This window comes from Poecilia formosa, unplaced genomic scaffold (genome assembly GCF_000485575.1).
Source record: "Poecilia formosa unplaced genomic scaffold, Poecilia_formosa-5.1.2 Scaffold92, whole genome shotgun sequence".
NCBI lineage: Eukaryota > Metazoa > Chordata > Actinopteri > Cyprinodontiformes > Poeciliidae > Poecilia > Poecilia formosa.
The window spans coordinates 370,133-386,724 of record NW_006800031.1 but is presented as its reverse complement, the minus strand read 5'-3'; the positions used below and the strand labels follow the sequence as shown (position 1 = coordinate 386,724).

The 16,592-nt window shown below is 40.3% G+C and overlaps 1 protein-coding gene across 1 annotated transcript in view; it reads left to right on the top strand.

Annotated features, from left to right (window-relative positions):
• The window catches only part of notch1b (notch receptor 1b), a 49,979-nt gene that overhangs the window by 11,259 nt on the left and 22,128 nt on the right, over positions 1-16,592 (top strand). The window contains exons 3-11 of the mRNA XM_007557803.2: positions 5,698-5,960; positions 6,037-6,372; positions 8,179-8,301; positions 8,390-8,623; positions 10,156-10,311; positions 10,609-10,794; positions 11,593-11,706; positions 15,481-15,594; positions 16,268-16,501. Of these exons, the coding sequence (XP_007557865.1) occupies positions 5,698-5,960; positions 6,037-6,372; positions 8,179-8,301; positions 8,390-8,623; positions 10,156-10,311; positions 10,609-10,794; positions 11,593-11,706; positions 15,481-15,594; positions 16,268-16,501 (1,760 nt within the window). The remainder of the gene's footprint in view (positions 1-5,697; positions 5,961-6,036; positions 6,373-8,178; positions 8,302-8,389; positions 8,624-10,155; positions 10,312-10,608; positions 10,795-11,592; positions 11,707-15,480; positions 15,595-16,267; positions 16,502-16,592) is intronic.

Genomic DNA, 16,592 nt, shown 5'->3' with positions numbered 1-16,592 from the left:
TTTAATATCAACCTTCCAATTAGACCAGAGATGGAAATTAACCATCTGCCTTATTTCCATTTCACACTAGAAACTAAACCAAAAATAATTAAGATTTTGTGTTTTTGTATTGTGATACTGTATTAGGGAATACATTAAGCAAGTACTTTTACTTTCAATACTTAATTATTTTTAAAAGCACGTATTTGTTTACTTTGTCTGTTTACTTGCACTTTGACTGAATTACAGTGTTTGAGTACTTCACCACTGCTGTTGTGTGAAGTTTCAAAGCCTCTAAGATGTTTTTTTTTTCAGGAAACACGATGTGCAGCTGGTCACGAGCTTCTATTGAGGGTAAAAATCAGGCCAGGAGACTCTTTAGAGTAAAAATTCCTTCTCAACCAGCTTCCCCTTTCTCCTTTTGAGAGCCCGTTTCAGTTGCCTTTCTTCCAGACTCTTTTGTTTCTCCTGCTGTTTGTGTGTGTTTTGGATTTTCAGCTTTGGTTTCACTTGCTCTTGGCCCCAAACACTTAAAGAAAAGTGCGGGATCTATTCGGAGTCACTTGGAAGAAAGTCTGAGGAGGGCATTTAGCATCAGTTATAAATCTGAATGTGACGTCTCGCCACTGAAAAGAGGCGGTTAGACAGGAGTGGAGCGACCCGGTTTTGGCGGGAAGGAAGGAGCACAGAGATGAAGGATTGGATGCCAGCAACTGTTCGGACTTTAAGAGAGGAAGTGAAACCAGCAGCGCGGGCCAGTTCAGGAACAGAGGACGTTTCATAGAAAGATTTTTCTGAGACACTGGGAGGAGAAAGAAAAAGGGAAATGAGAGGAAAGAGGAGGTGTAACAGCTGAATACGCCGGGCCTGGAGCGAGCGTTGAATGGGGAGTTGGGGGGTTGGCAATGGACCCACTTATGCTCCCTCTTCTCTTGTTCCTTGTTTCGCTTAGAAGAACGTACGAAAGAGGCCGGCCATTCAGATATCCACCCTACGTTGAAGGTCCCAGCTTGGATTCATTCCTTATTTGATATAAGAAGTGTGATAAAATTATTTTTTTGAGTTTATTGGGATGTTTTGTGCACATAGAGGACAGTAGGATGCAGGAAGGAGACAGATATGAGAGACGAAGGGGGTGGGGTGGGGGGCGTCTGGCCGGGGCAGCAGCTGCTGTCTCCTCATTAACATGCGCACCTGCTCCCTGCGGCCTTTTTCCAGCAAGCTCGTGTGGCGCCTCACGACTCAAGCACTCGCCACCGCTGGGGTTTAATCGGACCGGCCTCCCTCCCAGAGAAGCCCCCCGCCTCAGATATGTAGCACACATGCCTCTACTGTTCTTTATGACACTTGATACGTGGAAGAATTTGACATGTTGCTGATTGTATTAGAGCAAGGGTGTCCAAACTGAGGCCTGTGGGCCATTTGTGGGCCTTGTACTGACTTCTTTTGTGGCCCCCAAATTAAAAAAATTATCACATTTTTTTAATTTGTGCATTTTTTTTTTTGCTATAAATCAAACTTCTTTAGTCCTGAAAAACATTTTTCAAAAACAGCATTTGTGTTGGTGGCACTAAGGAAGCTAAAAATCCTAATAAAGATGTTTTTCACCATCATTTTTCATCGTTATCACAATAGGACCACTTGAAAATTGTCTCAAAACAACAATAGTATTGTTTATCGCACACGGGTCAAACTCGAGGCCTGGGGACAAAATCTGGCCCGCTGCAGCTTTTTATGTGGCCCTCTAAGACTCCAAATTACATCAATAAGTCCCTCCAGTTTTTCACAAATCCATAAAATCAACAGATCTCCACATTTTTTCCAGATTTTTTATACTGCAATTTTTTAAATCAAAATTGGCCAAAAAAAAGTGACTGCTGCCTCAGCCTTACTAGATTAGCTTGATGTCAAGCTAATAATTAATAAAGTCACATTTAACATCATACATTAGCGCAAATATTGTAACAATTCCTTACAAATATTTCTAAATTAGTGCCACAAAATCTGTGATTTTGATTTAAAAAAAAACACAAATACAATCATGAAATCCTGGATGGACTGACCAAAGATGTTCAATATTATTTAATTTTAAGAAACACTGAATGCTGAAACAAACAGCTATGTATTGGTATTTTAACAGTTTAGTGGATTTTATCAGTACATTGTGGATCAGTACATTTAAGAACATTCAGATTTTTGATATGGCCCAAAATGAAAATGAGTTTGATCTCCCTGGTTTATCGCAGTAACTTCTGGTACATTTTATCCTCCAGCAAAATGTACCACAGTTACAGGACTTTGTTACAGGTTTGTTGTTCTCAGATGCCTTTCGCCTCCATAGTTGTTTTCTTCGATATCATTTGACTCAGATTTGGCTTCCCTTTTGATCCTCTTGTTGACATCAATAACACGACAGTCAGACAAGGTCCCACGTTTCGATCTGTGCTTGATGACTTGCCACCGCTGGCTGCTACTGTTTATGTTGCATCGAGCCTAGCATGTGATGTTTTCTTTCCCTTGTCAAAGTCCGAAGGCTGCGTAATCCCCTGAGAGGGGGACCTGTGTAAACACACAACTGTCCCCGCAGAGGGGCCGCAGCTCGGCCCCCACACACACAAAGGTGCTGGACGTCCTGGGAATGTTTGGGGACGCGTCCTGCCAGCCCCTCAGGGCTAACAGCCTCGCCGGGTTTAGTCAGGTATTTCAGAGCCACTTTGGGTTTTGATGTCGTGGGAAGGCCGCTGGACAGGATGTTTCCTTCATGATATTGTGTCTGCGAGAGGCTGAACTCACTACACTGTGCAAAAAGAATCGGTGCTTCACAAATAGATTAAAAAGTCAATAGACCGCTGGATTCCTTTAAGTTCTTGGTGAAATGGTAATTAGCAAAATAATTCAAGTTCAAGTTTATTATTAAAAATGGGTCAGTATTTATTAATAAACATGAACACGTGGCTAATTTCCATCTCCAATCTCATTTGCTGGTTGATTTTAAAGCACAATAACTGCAAAACCATAAAATCTTAGTAAGTATTTTTGGTTAGTAAATATCTTTGAATTAAGATGAAACTAACTTACAGTAACTTTTCAGTTAGATGTAGGAGCTTGTTTTAAGTCAGTCATTCCTCAATAATGATGAAAAATTACTAGTTCCACATGCAGGTTATTTCACCTACAGCAAGACATTTCTCACATATTTTATGTCAATTACCGTCATTTGCCAGTGGAACTAATAATTTTTCTTTGATATTAAGGAATGATTGACTTTAAACAAACCCCTGTATTTTGCTGAAAAGTTACTTGTAAGTTAGTTTTGTCTTAATTCAAGTGTACTAAGATATTTGCACTAGAAAATAGAACAGAAATACTTTTTGTGTTTTTGCAGTGTGATATTGCATTAGGGAATGCATTCGGCATGTACTTTTACTTTCATTACTTTAAGTGTTTTTAAAAGCAAGTATTTGTTTACTTTGTCTATTCATTTGTACTTTTACTTTAGTGCAATGTCAGAGTACTTCTACACTGCTGTTTTGCAAAGTGTTTCCCATGTTATAAGTTAATTTATCTGCCAATAGAACAGTCAATATTAAGGAATTATTTGCTTAAAACAAGCCTCTACATCTTGCTGAAAAGTTACTTTTAAATTAGTTTTATCTTATTTCAGGAGATCTTTGCTCTACAAACTAAACCAAAAACACTTGGTAAGGTTTTGTAGTGTACAGTGATAAAAACACAAAAATGACACTACAGAATAAGAAATTCACTCTTCTTTCCTGAAGATTGAAATTTTTTCATCGCCTGTGTGATGCTGGAGCAAATCCTCTCAGCGGAGGAAGGAATAAGAGCAGCGAGGTGGTGGTATAGCGCTTTGAAGTTGCCATAATGTTGGCTCACAGCTCGGACACTGTGGCAAAGCCTTGTCCTCAGGATGAATGAGTGCTGACAAAAGGTCAGAATGAGCACTTTTCATCCCGGGGAGATGCGAGATGGCTGATTCTCTCCTGTGTCAGCTTTTGAAACAGAAAAATTTGGCAGAAGATCTGAAATACTGTAGTTTTTTTATGTGTTGTGTTTGTAATGATTGAGACTTGCTGGCAGATCTGCTTTGTGGAAACCAGAAAAACCTCCAAGGACAAGACTAGAGGATTGTGGCTGGTTGAAAACAGCTGATATCGATGGATTTGCATGTAATTATGAGAACTGAACTGAATGACAATCAGATGCATGCAACTGTGCAAAGTTCCTGCGTATTATCCTGCAGTGTGTGTGCGCCGCTGTTCACTCAGACTTTAGGTGTGTGGCCCTTTTGTTGAGCCGTGTGCATCCTCTGGGGACGAGCCCTCGGCTCCCCTCATTGTAATTGTGAATGTGTGAATGTGTCTGTGTGATCTGAGGCTCCTCTCTCTGCAGGCATTTGTTCGCTGGGGTCCGCGCGACGTTTATGACTCAGACTCAACCTGTGAGAAACATCACAGGAGTTTGTCCCGCTCCCCTCCTTTTCCAGTTTTACAGCCTCCACACATTGTTCGCTGGGAGTGACGGCAGAGAGGCGGATGTGCCTTTTAAAGCAGAGGTTCTGAGGGATGTGCCGCTGGATCTTTTTTGCTCCAGTCACTGATTTATAAGCGCAGTTGCTCATAAAGCGAGGGATATTTGCTTGATTGTGTGGATAAAGATAGTGGAGTCTTTTTCTTTTACTAATATAATGATGAAATTATTTAAAGAAAAGTTAGACATTTGCTGACCTGCTGAAGTTGCGATTTGTTTTTCACAAATGGGTTGATTTTCTAAATTTCTTGCCCCTCTCATCGGACTGGGGCCGTCGGACAGGATGTTTCCTGTCCATCTCTCAAACTAGAGACGCAGGTCATCGATAAATGACTTAATTAATTAATGAGTTTAAAAAATGATGGTTTTCCTATGGGTTGTTAGAACTGCCAGTTCAGCCTTCTGTGTAGTGTTGTGTCTTGATTGTTTGTTTGTACAAGCGAAACTGCGATATTAATCTTGTTGTACAACCAAAAATAATGTGTGATGACAAGAAATGTAATCTTTTCTAATCTTATCAATCGACTAATAGTTACTTGATGGGCGGGAATTTTCTTAAAAACTTGATTCTTTCTTGTACAAAGAATTTTTGTCTTAATATGCTGAATTAAAAAAAAGTACCTTATATTTTAACAATTTACTGTGTCAGCTGTGCTAAATATTGTGGTTTTATCTCACATTGTTCACTAAGACATCAATGGAATCAGTAAAAACTATAACTTAAGTTGCTTAATAAAACAGAAAGAATAAAATATATGAAACACTTAATCCTTGTTGTCCCAAAAGATTATTACGATAAATGACAATATTGTTGTTTTGAGACCATTTTCAATAGCATAATAAAGGGAGAAGACATTCTTAACAATCAAAAAACTTTAAATTATAAAGAATATTTAACACTGGAACTGGAAGACATTTCAAATATCCAAAATGCATGAACAAAACAACAGAAACAACAAACAAAATTAATTGCAAAGTGTCTGTAAACAAATTGTCAGGGCTGAGACCAAAGCACCAGACTGAAGACTTTACTTTACTTTACTTTACTTTTCAGTTTCAGGTTCTGAGTCATGATTAGGCCTGAGTCCAGCACCAAAATCATAACCCACCCTGTTTTCAAACTCCTATAAATCATAGTTGTTGCTGACCACACTAACTGCTTGTGTCCAGATGCCGAGATGGATACGTGGGGAGCCGGTGCCAGTTTCATGACCCGTGCAACAACGTGCCATGCATGAACGGAGGCACATGTCGGGCCGTTTCCAAGGGAAACACAGTGGACTTCAACTGCACCTGCAGAGCGGGCTACACCGACCGCCGCTGCATGACGCCCGTCAATATCGCCTGCCTCAGCTCGCCGTGCCGCAACGGAGGCACCTGTGAGCCAGATGGTCTACTGAGGTACAGGTGCCGCTGCCCACCTGGATGGACAGGTAAGAGACAAGTAGCTTGTCATAACAAGCTCATTACTGACAGCTAAGACTGGATGCAATTTTCCTGCGACCTCAGGTAAAGACTGCGCGACAGCCGACCCGTGTGCCTCCAACCCATGTGCCAACGGCCATTGCTCTTCCGTTGACTCCACCTTCATCTGCACATGCACCCCGTTCTTCTTCGGACAAACCTGCAACCAGGACATCAACGAGTGCGACAGCGTCCCGCCACGCTGCAAAAACGGCGGGCTGTGCATCAACGAGGTCGGCGGCTACAGGTGCCAGTGTCCTCCGGAGTTCACGGGGAAGCACTGCGAGAGCCGCTACCTGCCCTGCAACCCGTCGCCCTGCCTGAATGGAGGCACCTGCATCCAGAGGGGGGAAACCAGCTACGAGTGCTCCTGTGTGCCAGGTAACTTTAGAGACTTTGTATTTAAAATCAATCAAGTCTAGCTAAAGGCATTACACCTCGTTCAACCTCAGGCAAATATTAAAAATACTTACTAGGTGAAACTAATTCAAATATAAATTAAGGAGTGACTGAACACTGGAAAAGAATTAAATCTTGCCAAGTATTTTGGTCGAGTTTCTAGTGAAAATGTTCTAGTACACTTAAAAAAAAGGCAAAACTAACTTACAAGTAACTTTTGGCTTATTTTAAGTAGATTAAACAAGCCATGTCACTTTCTACTTATAACATGAGAAAAATGTTTTCAAATGAAATAATTTGTTAATATTAAAGGGGACCTATTGAGCAAAATTCACATTTTACACATCTTTCTACTTGCCTGGTGAAAAACCACCAGACAACTTTTGGCAATAAATTAATGTTTTTAGGTGTTTGGAAAATGAGCCATTTCAAAAACCTTTCAAATACTAATCAGCCTGCCTGTCACCTAGTAACCCAAGTGAAGCCCAGCCCGTTACCTAGCAACCCGGACGGAGCTCCAGCATGTTTGGTCTGCTGGTTTTACCGCTGTATTGTGGCTGTTTGTTGTTGACTTACCATCCAGAAACCACTTGCTGAATTCTTCTTATTTGTGCAGGAGGCTGTACTTCTGCTTTTCAAAGACGTACGGTGGCTTAACTGCGCATCTGTTGTTGTGCATGGCCAGCAGCTCATATATCTAACTGAAAAGTTACTTGTATTAGTTTTGTCTTATTTCAAGTGTCCTAAGGTATTTGCAGTAGAAACTAGACCAAAAATACTTGGTAGGATTTTGTGTTTTTGCAGTGAAGTGAGTCATTTCCTAACCCAACCGAGGAGCTAAAATGATCAGGACTCCTTGCTGGTTAGGCGGTGATGTCATCTAAGGCTTGGTTTTTTCCTGCTTATGTTGTGTCCTCGGTGTGCATGCACACTCGTGTGTTTCTGCTTTTGTGTGTGAACCAAGCGGAGCAGGAAGGCATCGGGAGCTTATCGAGAGGAAATGGCCAAGGGACAACATCCGTTTCACATGGTGGAAAGAAGGAAAGCTCCGGCCTGCACAACCCTCCGCCACACAAGAGCGACGTGTTTACTCTCTTTTTCCTAGTCAGTTCAGATGCTCTTGTGCAATCGTTGGCGGCTCTCCAATCCTTCTCAGGATTATCTCCTGTTCTTTGAAACACACGAAGGCGACTTTCTGGATTATCTGAGACGTTTAAACATTTTAAACCCAATTTAACACGATGATGCATCTTGGAGACATCATTACCATCCATCCATCCATCCATCCATCCATCCATCCATCCATCCATCCATCCATCCATCCATATATATATATATCTTTAAAACTAAGGTCCAAACTTTAACATAAGTGATATTTTGACTGTTAATAAAAGTAATTTTAAGTATTGACTCCAGCAATATATGCAAATACTCATCATGTTTTCAACTGCAATACAAGTTTTCAGGAATAAAAAACTGGAAGGAAGTGACAGTTATGCGTTGTGTTGGTTTTACTTTGCTGGTTATGTAATCCAACACACCACCTTTTAGGTCCAGTGGTTGTTTCTGGTGCAACCGTGAAGCAGAGGGGATGTTATTACACGGCACGCTTCCCGCAGACCTCAGAATGGCACAGCTGCCTTCTTTCTAGGGAAGGAAAAGACAGTTGACCACATTTAACTGAACAAAAGTGTCACTGCAGTTGTTGTTTCACATCAGGAGAATGAGAAACTACATTTTTGAGGTTTGCAGTGCTTAAGAGGGCAACATTTCTCTTGTTGGTTTCAGGATTTTCAGGAAAGAACTGCAACCATAACATCGATGACTGTCCGGGCCACGAGTGCCAGAATGGGGGCACGTGTGTGGACGGAGTCAACACCTACAACTGCCAGTGTAAACCAGAATTTACAGGTTTGTACAACAACGTGACACGGAAAGTAAAATTACTTAAGAATCCATCCATTGAAGAAAGAAATGACTCCTGCTTGTTTCCCCACAGGCCAGCTTTGCCTGGACGATGTCGATGAGTGCCAGCTCATGCCCAACGCTTGCCTGAACGGCGGCACGTGCCACAACACATACGGCAGCTATCAGTGCGTGTGCGTGAACGGCTGGACCGGCGACGACTGCAGCGAGAATATCGACGACTGCGCCAGCGCAGCGTGCTTCCAGGGATCCACCTGCCACGACCGCGTGGCTTCTTTCTACTGCGAATGTCCCCACGGCCGCACAGGTGTGTTGGTTTGGTTTATGGGACAACTCTCCAGCGCCCGCGTTATTTTGGATGGGCTTTCTTGTGGAGTTTGAAGTGTGTTATAGAAGATTGAGAAATGACTGTTTGTTGGAGGCGTGGACTCTGTTGAAGATTTAAATTTTACCCAATCGCTAACGTTTTCCCATGATGTATGAAATTTTCCAATTTGACGCTGTGAAGCTTACTGGAAACTGCCTGCACTGTAAACTGCAAAGAGAGAAGTGCCAGATGGATGTTAATGTTCATTTAATATTTGGAAGCATGACCAACATGGACAGAACAGCTTTGTTTAGTTCCTCTGCTGCCATCGCTAAAACTTCTTCAGTTTGCTGATTGGCCCTGTAGAAATTCTTTCTGAGGGAATCCAAGTCAATGGGAGAAAGCCTGAACTGTGCTGTAAAAGGAGATGAGAATTTTGTGGAATTGTGTAGGGAAGGCGATGGCCAAGCTAGGAAACAAATGATTAACAACTTAAACAATACATTTTTAAAATCAGACCCAGAGTGTTTTTTCTTGAAAACATTGCATTCCTGTTAAAAAAAGGAATGATCTTTAAGGACACAAAACCACAAAGATCAGATCAGTTGCAGTGACTAATGCATATTCAGTGAAAAACTGGTCACTCAGGACCCAAATAAGCAAAGGATGAAGTCACTGACCTTTCTCTGTGAGTCCTAAAAACTTTCAAACACCAAACCAAAACTACAGAAAGCCAGTTGTCATAAGGGGGAAGCTGTTTTACACATTCTGTCGATTATGTAGCCAATCAGCCCTGAAAGGACAGCATATAAATACACAGCCATTCAAAAATAGAAAAAAATAGAATCATCTGTTTTTGGTCTGATGTGTATAAAAGTTTTAGACTTTAAACTAGACATAATCAAATTGAAATGAGTTAAAATAACCTGGACAATACAGCTGAAAAATTATATATCAGTCGATATCAATAATTATTGATTAGTTTCTTGTTTTTTATATCTGATATACTTCCAAACTGGCAGCAATAGCATGACCTTTCCTGTTTTATCCACAGTTTTCACTCCATGTTGGGTTTTTTTATTTTTAAGTACTTATGAGGCTTAAACTTAAGCTGCTACTGTGCAGGTTACTCAACAGCTTGTTGCTAGGTAACCACAAGTTACTCAACAAGTTGTTGCTAGGTAACGGAACAGCATGTGAGTTAGTTGATGCCACCAATCTTGCTTAGCTGGCTGTGAAAGGTTGGAAAAGCCTTTCCTCTGACTACATCCCCCAGAATGCTGTGCGGTTCTGGATCGGAGTTCAGTGAAATTATTGAATATTGTGTCGATTGTATTTTCTTTGGATCTTCATATTTCATGTGTTTATCGTGATATATTTTGTTGTTGACTTTTTGCCCTCTCTTAAAGTCTTTTGCTTTTGTTGGCATCAGGATATTCTCACAGGAACCTCCAGTTTGGTTGATTGATGATCGTTTGGAAAGTGAAAGCTAATGGAAATCATTAAAATTCTTCTTTTTGATGCTGCTGCAGGTCTGCTGTGCCAGCTGAAGGACGCCTGTATTAGCAACCCATGTAAAAAGGACTCCAACTGCGACACCAACCCCGTCACAGGAAATCATATTTGTACCTGCCCTTCGGGATTCATCGGTCCTTCCTGTGATCAGGACGTAAACGAATGCTCACTGGGTAAAAACCAACTCCAGAGCCATTTATTTCCCAGTAACAAAACCAGAGTTACCAACAACATACGAGCTCAGGCTCTCCTGTTATTATGGGTGTAATGGTACCCCAAATTGCAGCAAATGACACCCTCCAGGGTATTATTCCTGTAATCACACTAATGATTTTAGCTTTTTTTTTTTTTACATTAAACCACCAAAATGATGTAATCTCAAAGACATTGCGCTGGCTTTACCATTAAATTGCTGCTTGTTAGCAATCACCTAAAGGAAGTGAAATGAAAGCATGGATGTGTTTTAGCAGGTTCCAACCCGTGTGAGCACGCTGGGAAGTGCATAAACACCAAGGGCTCGTTCCAGTGCAAGTGCCAGCGGGGCTACATGGGAACGCGCTGCGAGCTGGACATCAACGAGTGCAAGTCCAACCCGTGTAAGAACGAAGCCACCTGCTTGGACCAAATAGGAGACTTCCAGTGCATCTGCATGCCAGGTGAGAAGCTACATTAGAAATCTGATTGGCCAATCCAAACTTTATCAGAATGATAGCTGCTTTTTTTTTACATGCAAAGAAATAGAGTTTTTATTTTGTATCTGAAATTGGAAGTACAGTATTTTGATTGTAATGTAACATTTTAATGAATCAAATTAATCAAATGCAAAAAAGATATCAATTGACATAAAATATGTTTATTAATGATGAATAGAAGAACTAATTTGTCTTGTGGAAGGCAAAAATCTAATTTATTTGAGCTGAAGTAACCTCCGGATACTGCTTTAAGTGTTTTTGTAGATGTTTAATTTTATTTTTCAACATTTTATTTTGACATGAAATGCATAGCTGCTAATACATGTTAAGACATGTCAGTAGTTCATAGAATAAAAGAACAATGTTCATTTTCATCAAACATATCCCTATAAAAAGTAAAATCAGAGAAACTGATCATTTTAAGTGGTCTCTCTCTTAATTTTTTCCAGATCTGTATATCTTCATTTTTGTTAATTGACTTAATATGATATAAATAAATCAGGAAAGACATTAAAGTGATCTAATGATAGACATTTCTGATGATTTTTGGTGCTTTTTGTGCAACATTTTTAATATTAAGTAACGCAAATAGCTCCATGTGTTTATTATTATAAGCTTTTGTGTAAGTTAATCTCACCTCTTTCCGTATTTCTACTAGGATTTTCATAATGAATGCTTATTTAGGTAGAAAATTGCTGCGTTTGGCGTCATGCTTCTCTCTTTGCATCTCCCCCTCCCGTTCCTCGCTTGCTAATTGGCCAGGCTACGAGGGAGAGTTCTGCGAGATCGATACGAACGAGTGCGCCAGCAGCCCCTGCCTCAACAGCGGCATGTGCATCGACAAGATCAACGCTTTCGTCTGCCAGTGCCCCACAGGTGAGGCTGCCGTAGCGCCGCAGAGGGGGAGGAGACGGGAGAAAGGAGGGCGTAAGGCCAGGGGGCGCAGAGGTTGATCTTTCTCTTTCTCCGTGTGTTTCTCTCTCTCTTTGTGTTTCTTCCCTGCTCCCTCTTTTCCACTCTCAAACACAAACACACACAAACACCTCTCCGGACGGGCACTAATCCCAGCCCTGAGGCAGGCTTACGCAGGCCCGGGCAGCCGAGCAAGACGATGCAGTTGAGGAGGAGAGGTTAGAAAAATCTATAGGGAGAATCTCTAGGAAGTGTGAACTTTTTTAAGCAAGTTTCTTATTCCTTTCGTCAAGACTAATGATTGAGAAAAAAACTTAGGTCTGTGGTTCACTGGGTTCTGCTGATGATTAATACGGCTAGTTTGGGCTCTTCTAAAGAGCAACAAAGACTGCAAAAACATAACATATTCCCAGTTTTCTACAGAAAATGTCTCACCACACTTGAAATAAGACAAAACTAACCTACAAGTAACTTTTCAAAAGGATATATGAGCTTGTTTTAAGTAAATAATTCCTTAATGTTGAAATGTTGATGAAAAAGTGATAGTTAATAAAACAAGACATTTTTCAATGTTATAAGTGAAATAATCTGCTAGTGGAACTAGTGCTTTTTCATCAATATTGAATGATTATTTACTTAAAACTAGCTCTTATATCTTGCAGAAAAGTTATGTTTTAGTTAGTTTTGTCTTATTTTAGGAGTACTAAGATATTTGCACAAGAAACTAGAGGAAAAATACGTAGTAGGAGTTTGTGTTTTTGTACCGGAGCCTTTTTCATATAAACGCCATTTGAGATGCAAAGATTTCACAAAATCTTACCATAAGAAAAAACTAATTTACAAGTAAGTTTTCAGCAAGAAATAGGAGCTTTTTTTTAAAATCAAACTACTAGCTAAAAATGAAATAATCTGCCTTTAGAACAAGACATTTTCCCATATTGTAAGTTGAGATGTTTTGTTCCACTTATAACTAGAACTTTTTCATCAATATTAAGCAATTATTGACTTAAAACAAGCTCCTAATTCCTTCTGAAAAGTTAGTTTTGTCTTATTTCAGATGTTTGCACTAGAAACTAGGCCAAAATACTCTTGTTTTTGCGGAGTTTGTTCAGAAATGGAAGAATGCAGCAAGTTCATTCAAGGTAAAATAGAGCTAGAAAAAGGACGATATTTTTTCTTTAAATTCTTTTGTTGGGATCGGCGAGGTGGAAGTGATTTTTCTCTCTCCCTTTTTTCAAAGAGGAAAATTGTAAAATTGGGTGGATCAAAGACAGAGAAGCAGGATTCCTCCTAGTGGGAGAAAAAGAAATGAAAAGGGAATGACAGAAAAAAACTCATCCCAACAAGAAAGCTTTTGATTTAAATGAAAAGAGCCAACAGAAGAGCTTAACACCTAAAAAAAACTGTTCAACACGGAGAGAGGGTTATGCAAGGAAGCAGGTCAAACATTGGTGGTGAAAGTGTTTTTCTATCTGTGTGTGTTGGGATGCACAGACCGTTATGCTGAAGCAGAAGGGGTGCAACAAGGGGAGGGATTTTAACCGCCCTGCTTGAGATGTAAATTTGTCCCTGTTGCGAGGCCCGAGGCGAGGTCCCCCTTTTCATTCCTGTACATAAAATAGCCATGGAAACCCCGCTGAGAGCCATTGAAATGTCTCGGGATAAATCCCTCTGCAGTGCATGTGTGTTTCTGTGCACGGCTGCACCACCTTTTGTGTGTGTAAAAAAAAAAACAGAGAGGAAGAAAAGTCCTGCAGCCGATTTTTCGTTCTTGAAGCCTTTATCATTTTAGACAGATCAGCATAGGGGGCGCTGTTGAAAAAACTTTACATTTGATTCTACAAGCAAGGTATGTCTCAACTTAACTTTTATTAATGAAGTACTAATATTATCCTTTTTATTTGACACATATTTACTGCTGATATGAATTCAGTGATGCACTTATTTGTTGGTGAGATATTGAAATTGGCAAAAAAAAAAAAAAATCCTAAACTAGTTTCAGCTGGTGATCAAACCTAAAAAAAATCAGATATTATTGAGTGTCAGTGCATCTTTAAAAAGGCTTAAATTAATTTAGCTAAAATTAAGGCCTTAAAATATCTTACATTAATCAGAAAAAAGTAAGTTGCCCTTAAAGTATCTTAAATTTTGGGTTGGCAGGACAGTTTAATTTCATATTCTATGTAGTTTATTTTTCTTGTGGGGCTTTTCTGTCAGGCAAATGATTGAGCTGCACACAGACATCTTCATTGCTTCTCCTAACTAGTTGCTAGCATACCTTTGTTAGCTAGCTAGCTAGCTTTTAGTGTAAATTGATCACTGCATTCATTCTCTGCAACACATCTTGACATTACAACAATAAAAGATACGAAATTTACATTTCTGTCATGATACAGGTCTTAAATTTCAAGTCAGCGTTGCAACAGGAAGAGTACTTTGCTTTCTCTTATTTGTGCTGTAAATCTTCCTTGACGCTGCAGGGTAACCAGACCCACTATGCTGTTTGATTAAGTTTACAAACACGAACCACAGGTAACTAAAAATAATATGATTTAGCGCTTTGGCCAAATAAATTTTTATATCTCATGTTGTTTAGGTTTTTTAAAACATAATCAGAGAAGAGAAATGGTAGCTCTTGATGTAAATGCTTTGGAAAGTGATTTCTAATCAACATTTGTTCTTTACTTTGTCAAGACATGTATTTATTTATTTTTTTACTTCATTTATCACTTTTCACATCTTTAAACCTAAAAGAAGAAATAGAAACTAAAGTTTAAATTTATTATAATATATCTGTTTACAAATTAGATGAGAAAAATCTCTTGAGTTCTTTTTAAAGATTGATTAAATTTGCAATCAAATTTTAGATTTTATGTTGCAAAATTCCTCTGTATTTTAATGTTTGAAAAGTTTAATTCCACTTCATGGATGTAAGTTCACTGTCTGCTTGTAGCTTTAAAAAAAACAGCGCCTCCAGGGAGTAATCAGCTCGGTATCCGCCACACAAATACTTCCTCTCCGGATTATCTTATCGCACCTGTGGGTTTCTGTGATCTTGTGGTTCAGTGGGGGGAACTGAGCACAATATCTCTTCATCAGACAACATCCTCGGACCGGGACTGAGGGGAGACGGGAATATCTGAGACGACAATAACTCCAGGAAAAAAGGAGGAAGCCTGCTGCTAGATTTTGAATGAACGAGGAGTTTGAAAAGTTCGGTGTCAGAGGTCAAGCTGGCTCTTTTCGGAGGCGGGTGGGGAGCGGAGGGAGTGGCAGGGAGGGGGTGCGACTAAGACAGGAGAATTCACATTGTGATGGAAAAGTTTTGGGGGACAAAGAAGGCAACGCGCTCAGTTTGTCGCTGTGTTGAGCAGACAGGCCCTCCTTTGTCTCTCAGACTTTAGTCAGGAGGCCTTACAACTTTCATTCTTCCCTCCGATCTTCCCCTCCCTCCCGTCCTCCCCCACTTTTAACCAAACTTGTCCCCCAGCTCTTGCCTCTCCCTGTTTTTAGCTTTGCTGAAAGGAACAGCGAAGGATAAGGGAGCGGTTGTAGTGTTGCACAGTTGCTCATTAATATGCAGATTTTGTAATGAGTTGAGAGCTCTTTAGGATGAATCCAGGATTATTTGTCGATCTGGTTTTGAACAAATTAGCCATGTTTGCACACACATGCACACACACTTCTTCACAAGCACAATAACAGCCTCTTGTTTTGGTTTTTTTATTTTGTTTTCAGGCTTTACTGGGAATCTTTGCCAGATAGACATCGATGAATGTGCCAGCACACCATGCAAAAATGGCGCCAAGTGCACAGACGGGCCCAACAAGTACACTTGCGAGTGCACTGAAGGTAAACAAGCTTCAACCAAATGTTTTTCAGGGTGACCATGCATCCTTATAAAGTCTTAAATCTGTGTGGCTAAAATTAAGGACTTAAAAGGTCTTAAATTAAAAATTTAAGTTTTCCTTAAGTACGTGTGTCACAGGTCTTACGTTTTGCCGTGGAATGAGTATTTAATCTTATATATGTAGTTTTTTTGTTCTTAAGGGACTTTTTATGTTAGACAAAAGTTTGAGTCAAACAGTTGAGGCTACCGCTGGCTAGCTGCTAATATACCCTTTTTAGCTAGATAGCTTTTTCCGTTTTCAGTGCAAATTTATTGCCAAACGGCCGAACAACCTTTGTTTTCTCCACCGGCTCACTTTTTTTGCCAGCCCATACGAGGCTAGATGTAAAAAAAACTTATTAGTTTGGCGCTATGTGTGAGAAACACAAATCCTCTGGCAAGAGTTGCAAACAAACCCCAGAAGCTTGATTGTAATTCAGTAAAATCCCCCAATCATTCTCTGTATTTAAAGAGTTTTTGATGTTAAATTTAATTCAAGGTGGCATTAAAAGGAGGTCTTAAAAAGTCTTAAATTTGACTTGCTGAAACCTGCAGATACCCTGATGTCAAAAATACATCTAAAATACATCATCAGTTGAATTCACCGGTTCAAAAGGCAACATGTGTCTCCTTCAGGTTACACTGGGAGGCACTGTGAGATGGACATCAACGAGTGTTACTCGAACCCATGCCACTACGGCTCCTGCATCGACGGCCTGGCTTCGTTCAGCTGCAGCTGCAACCCCGGGTTCACCGGCAGGCTGTGTGAGACCAACATTAACGAGTGTCTGAGCCAGCCGTGCCGGAACGGAGGCACCTGCCTGGACCGGGAGAACGCCTACATCTGCAGCTGCCCCAAGGGAACCACAGGTGGGCACTGGCCTGCACCATGAAACAAAAACAAAACAGAAAAGAACAAGTAAGTCAATCAATCAAAGCTTGAAAATGATTGAAAGTGAAT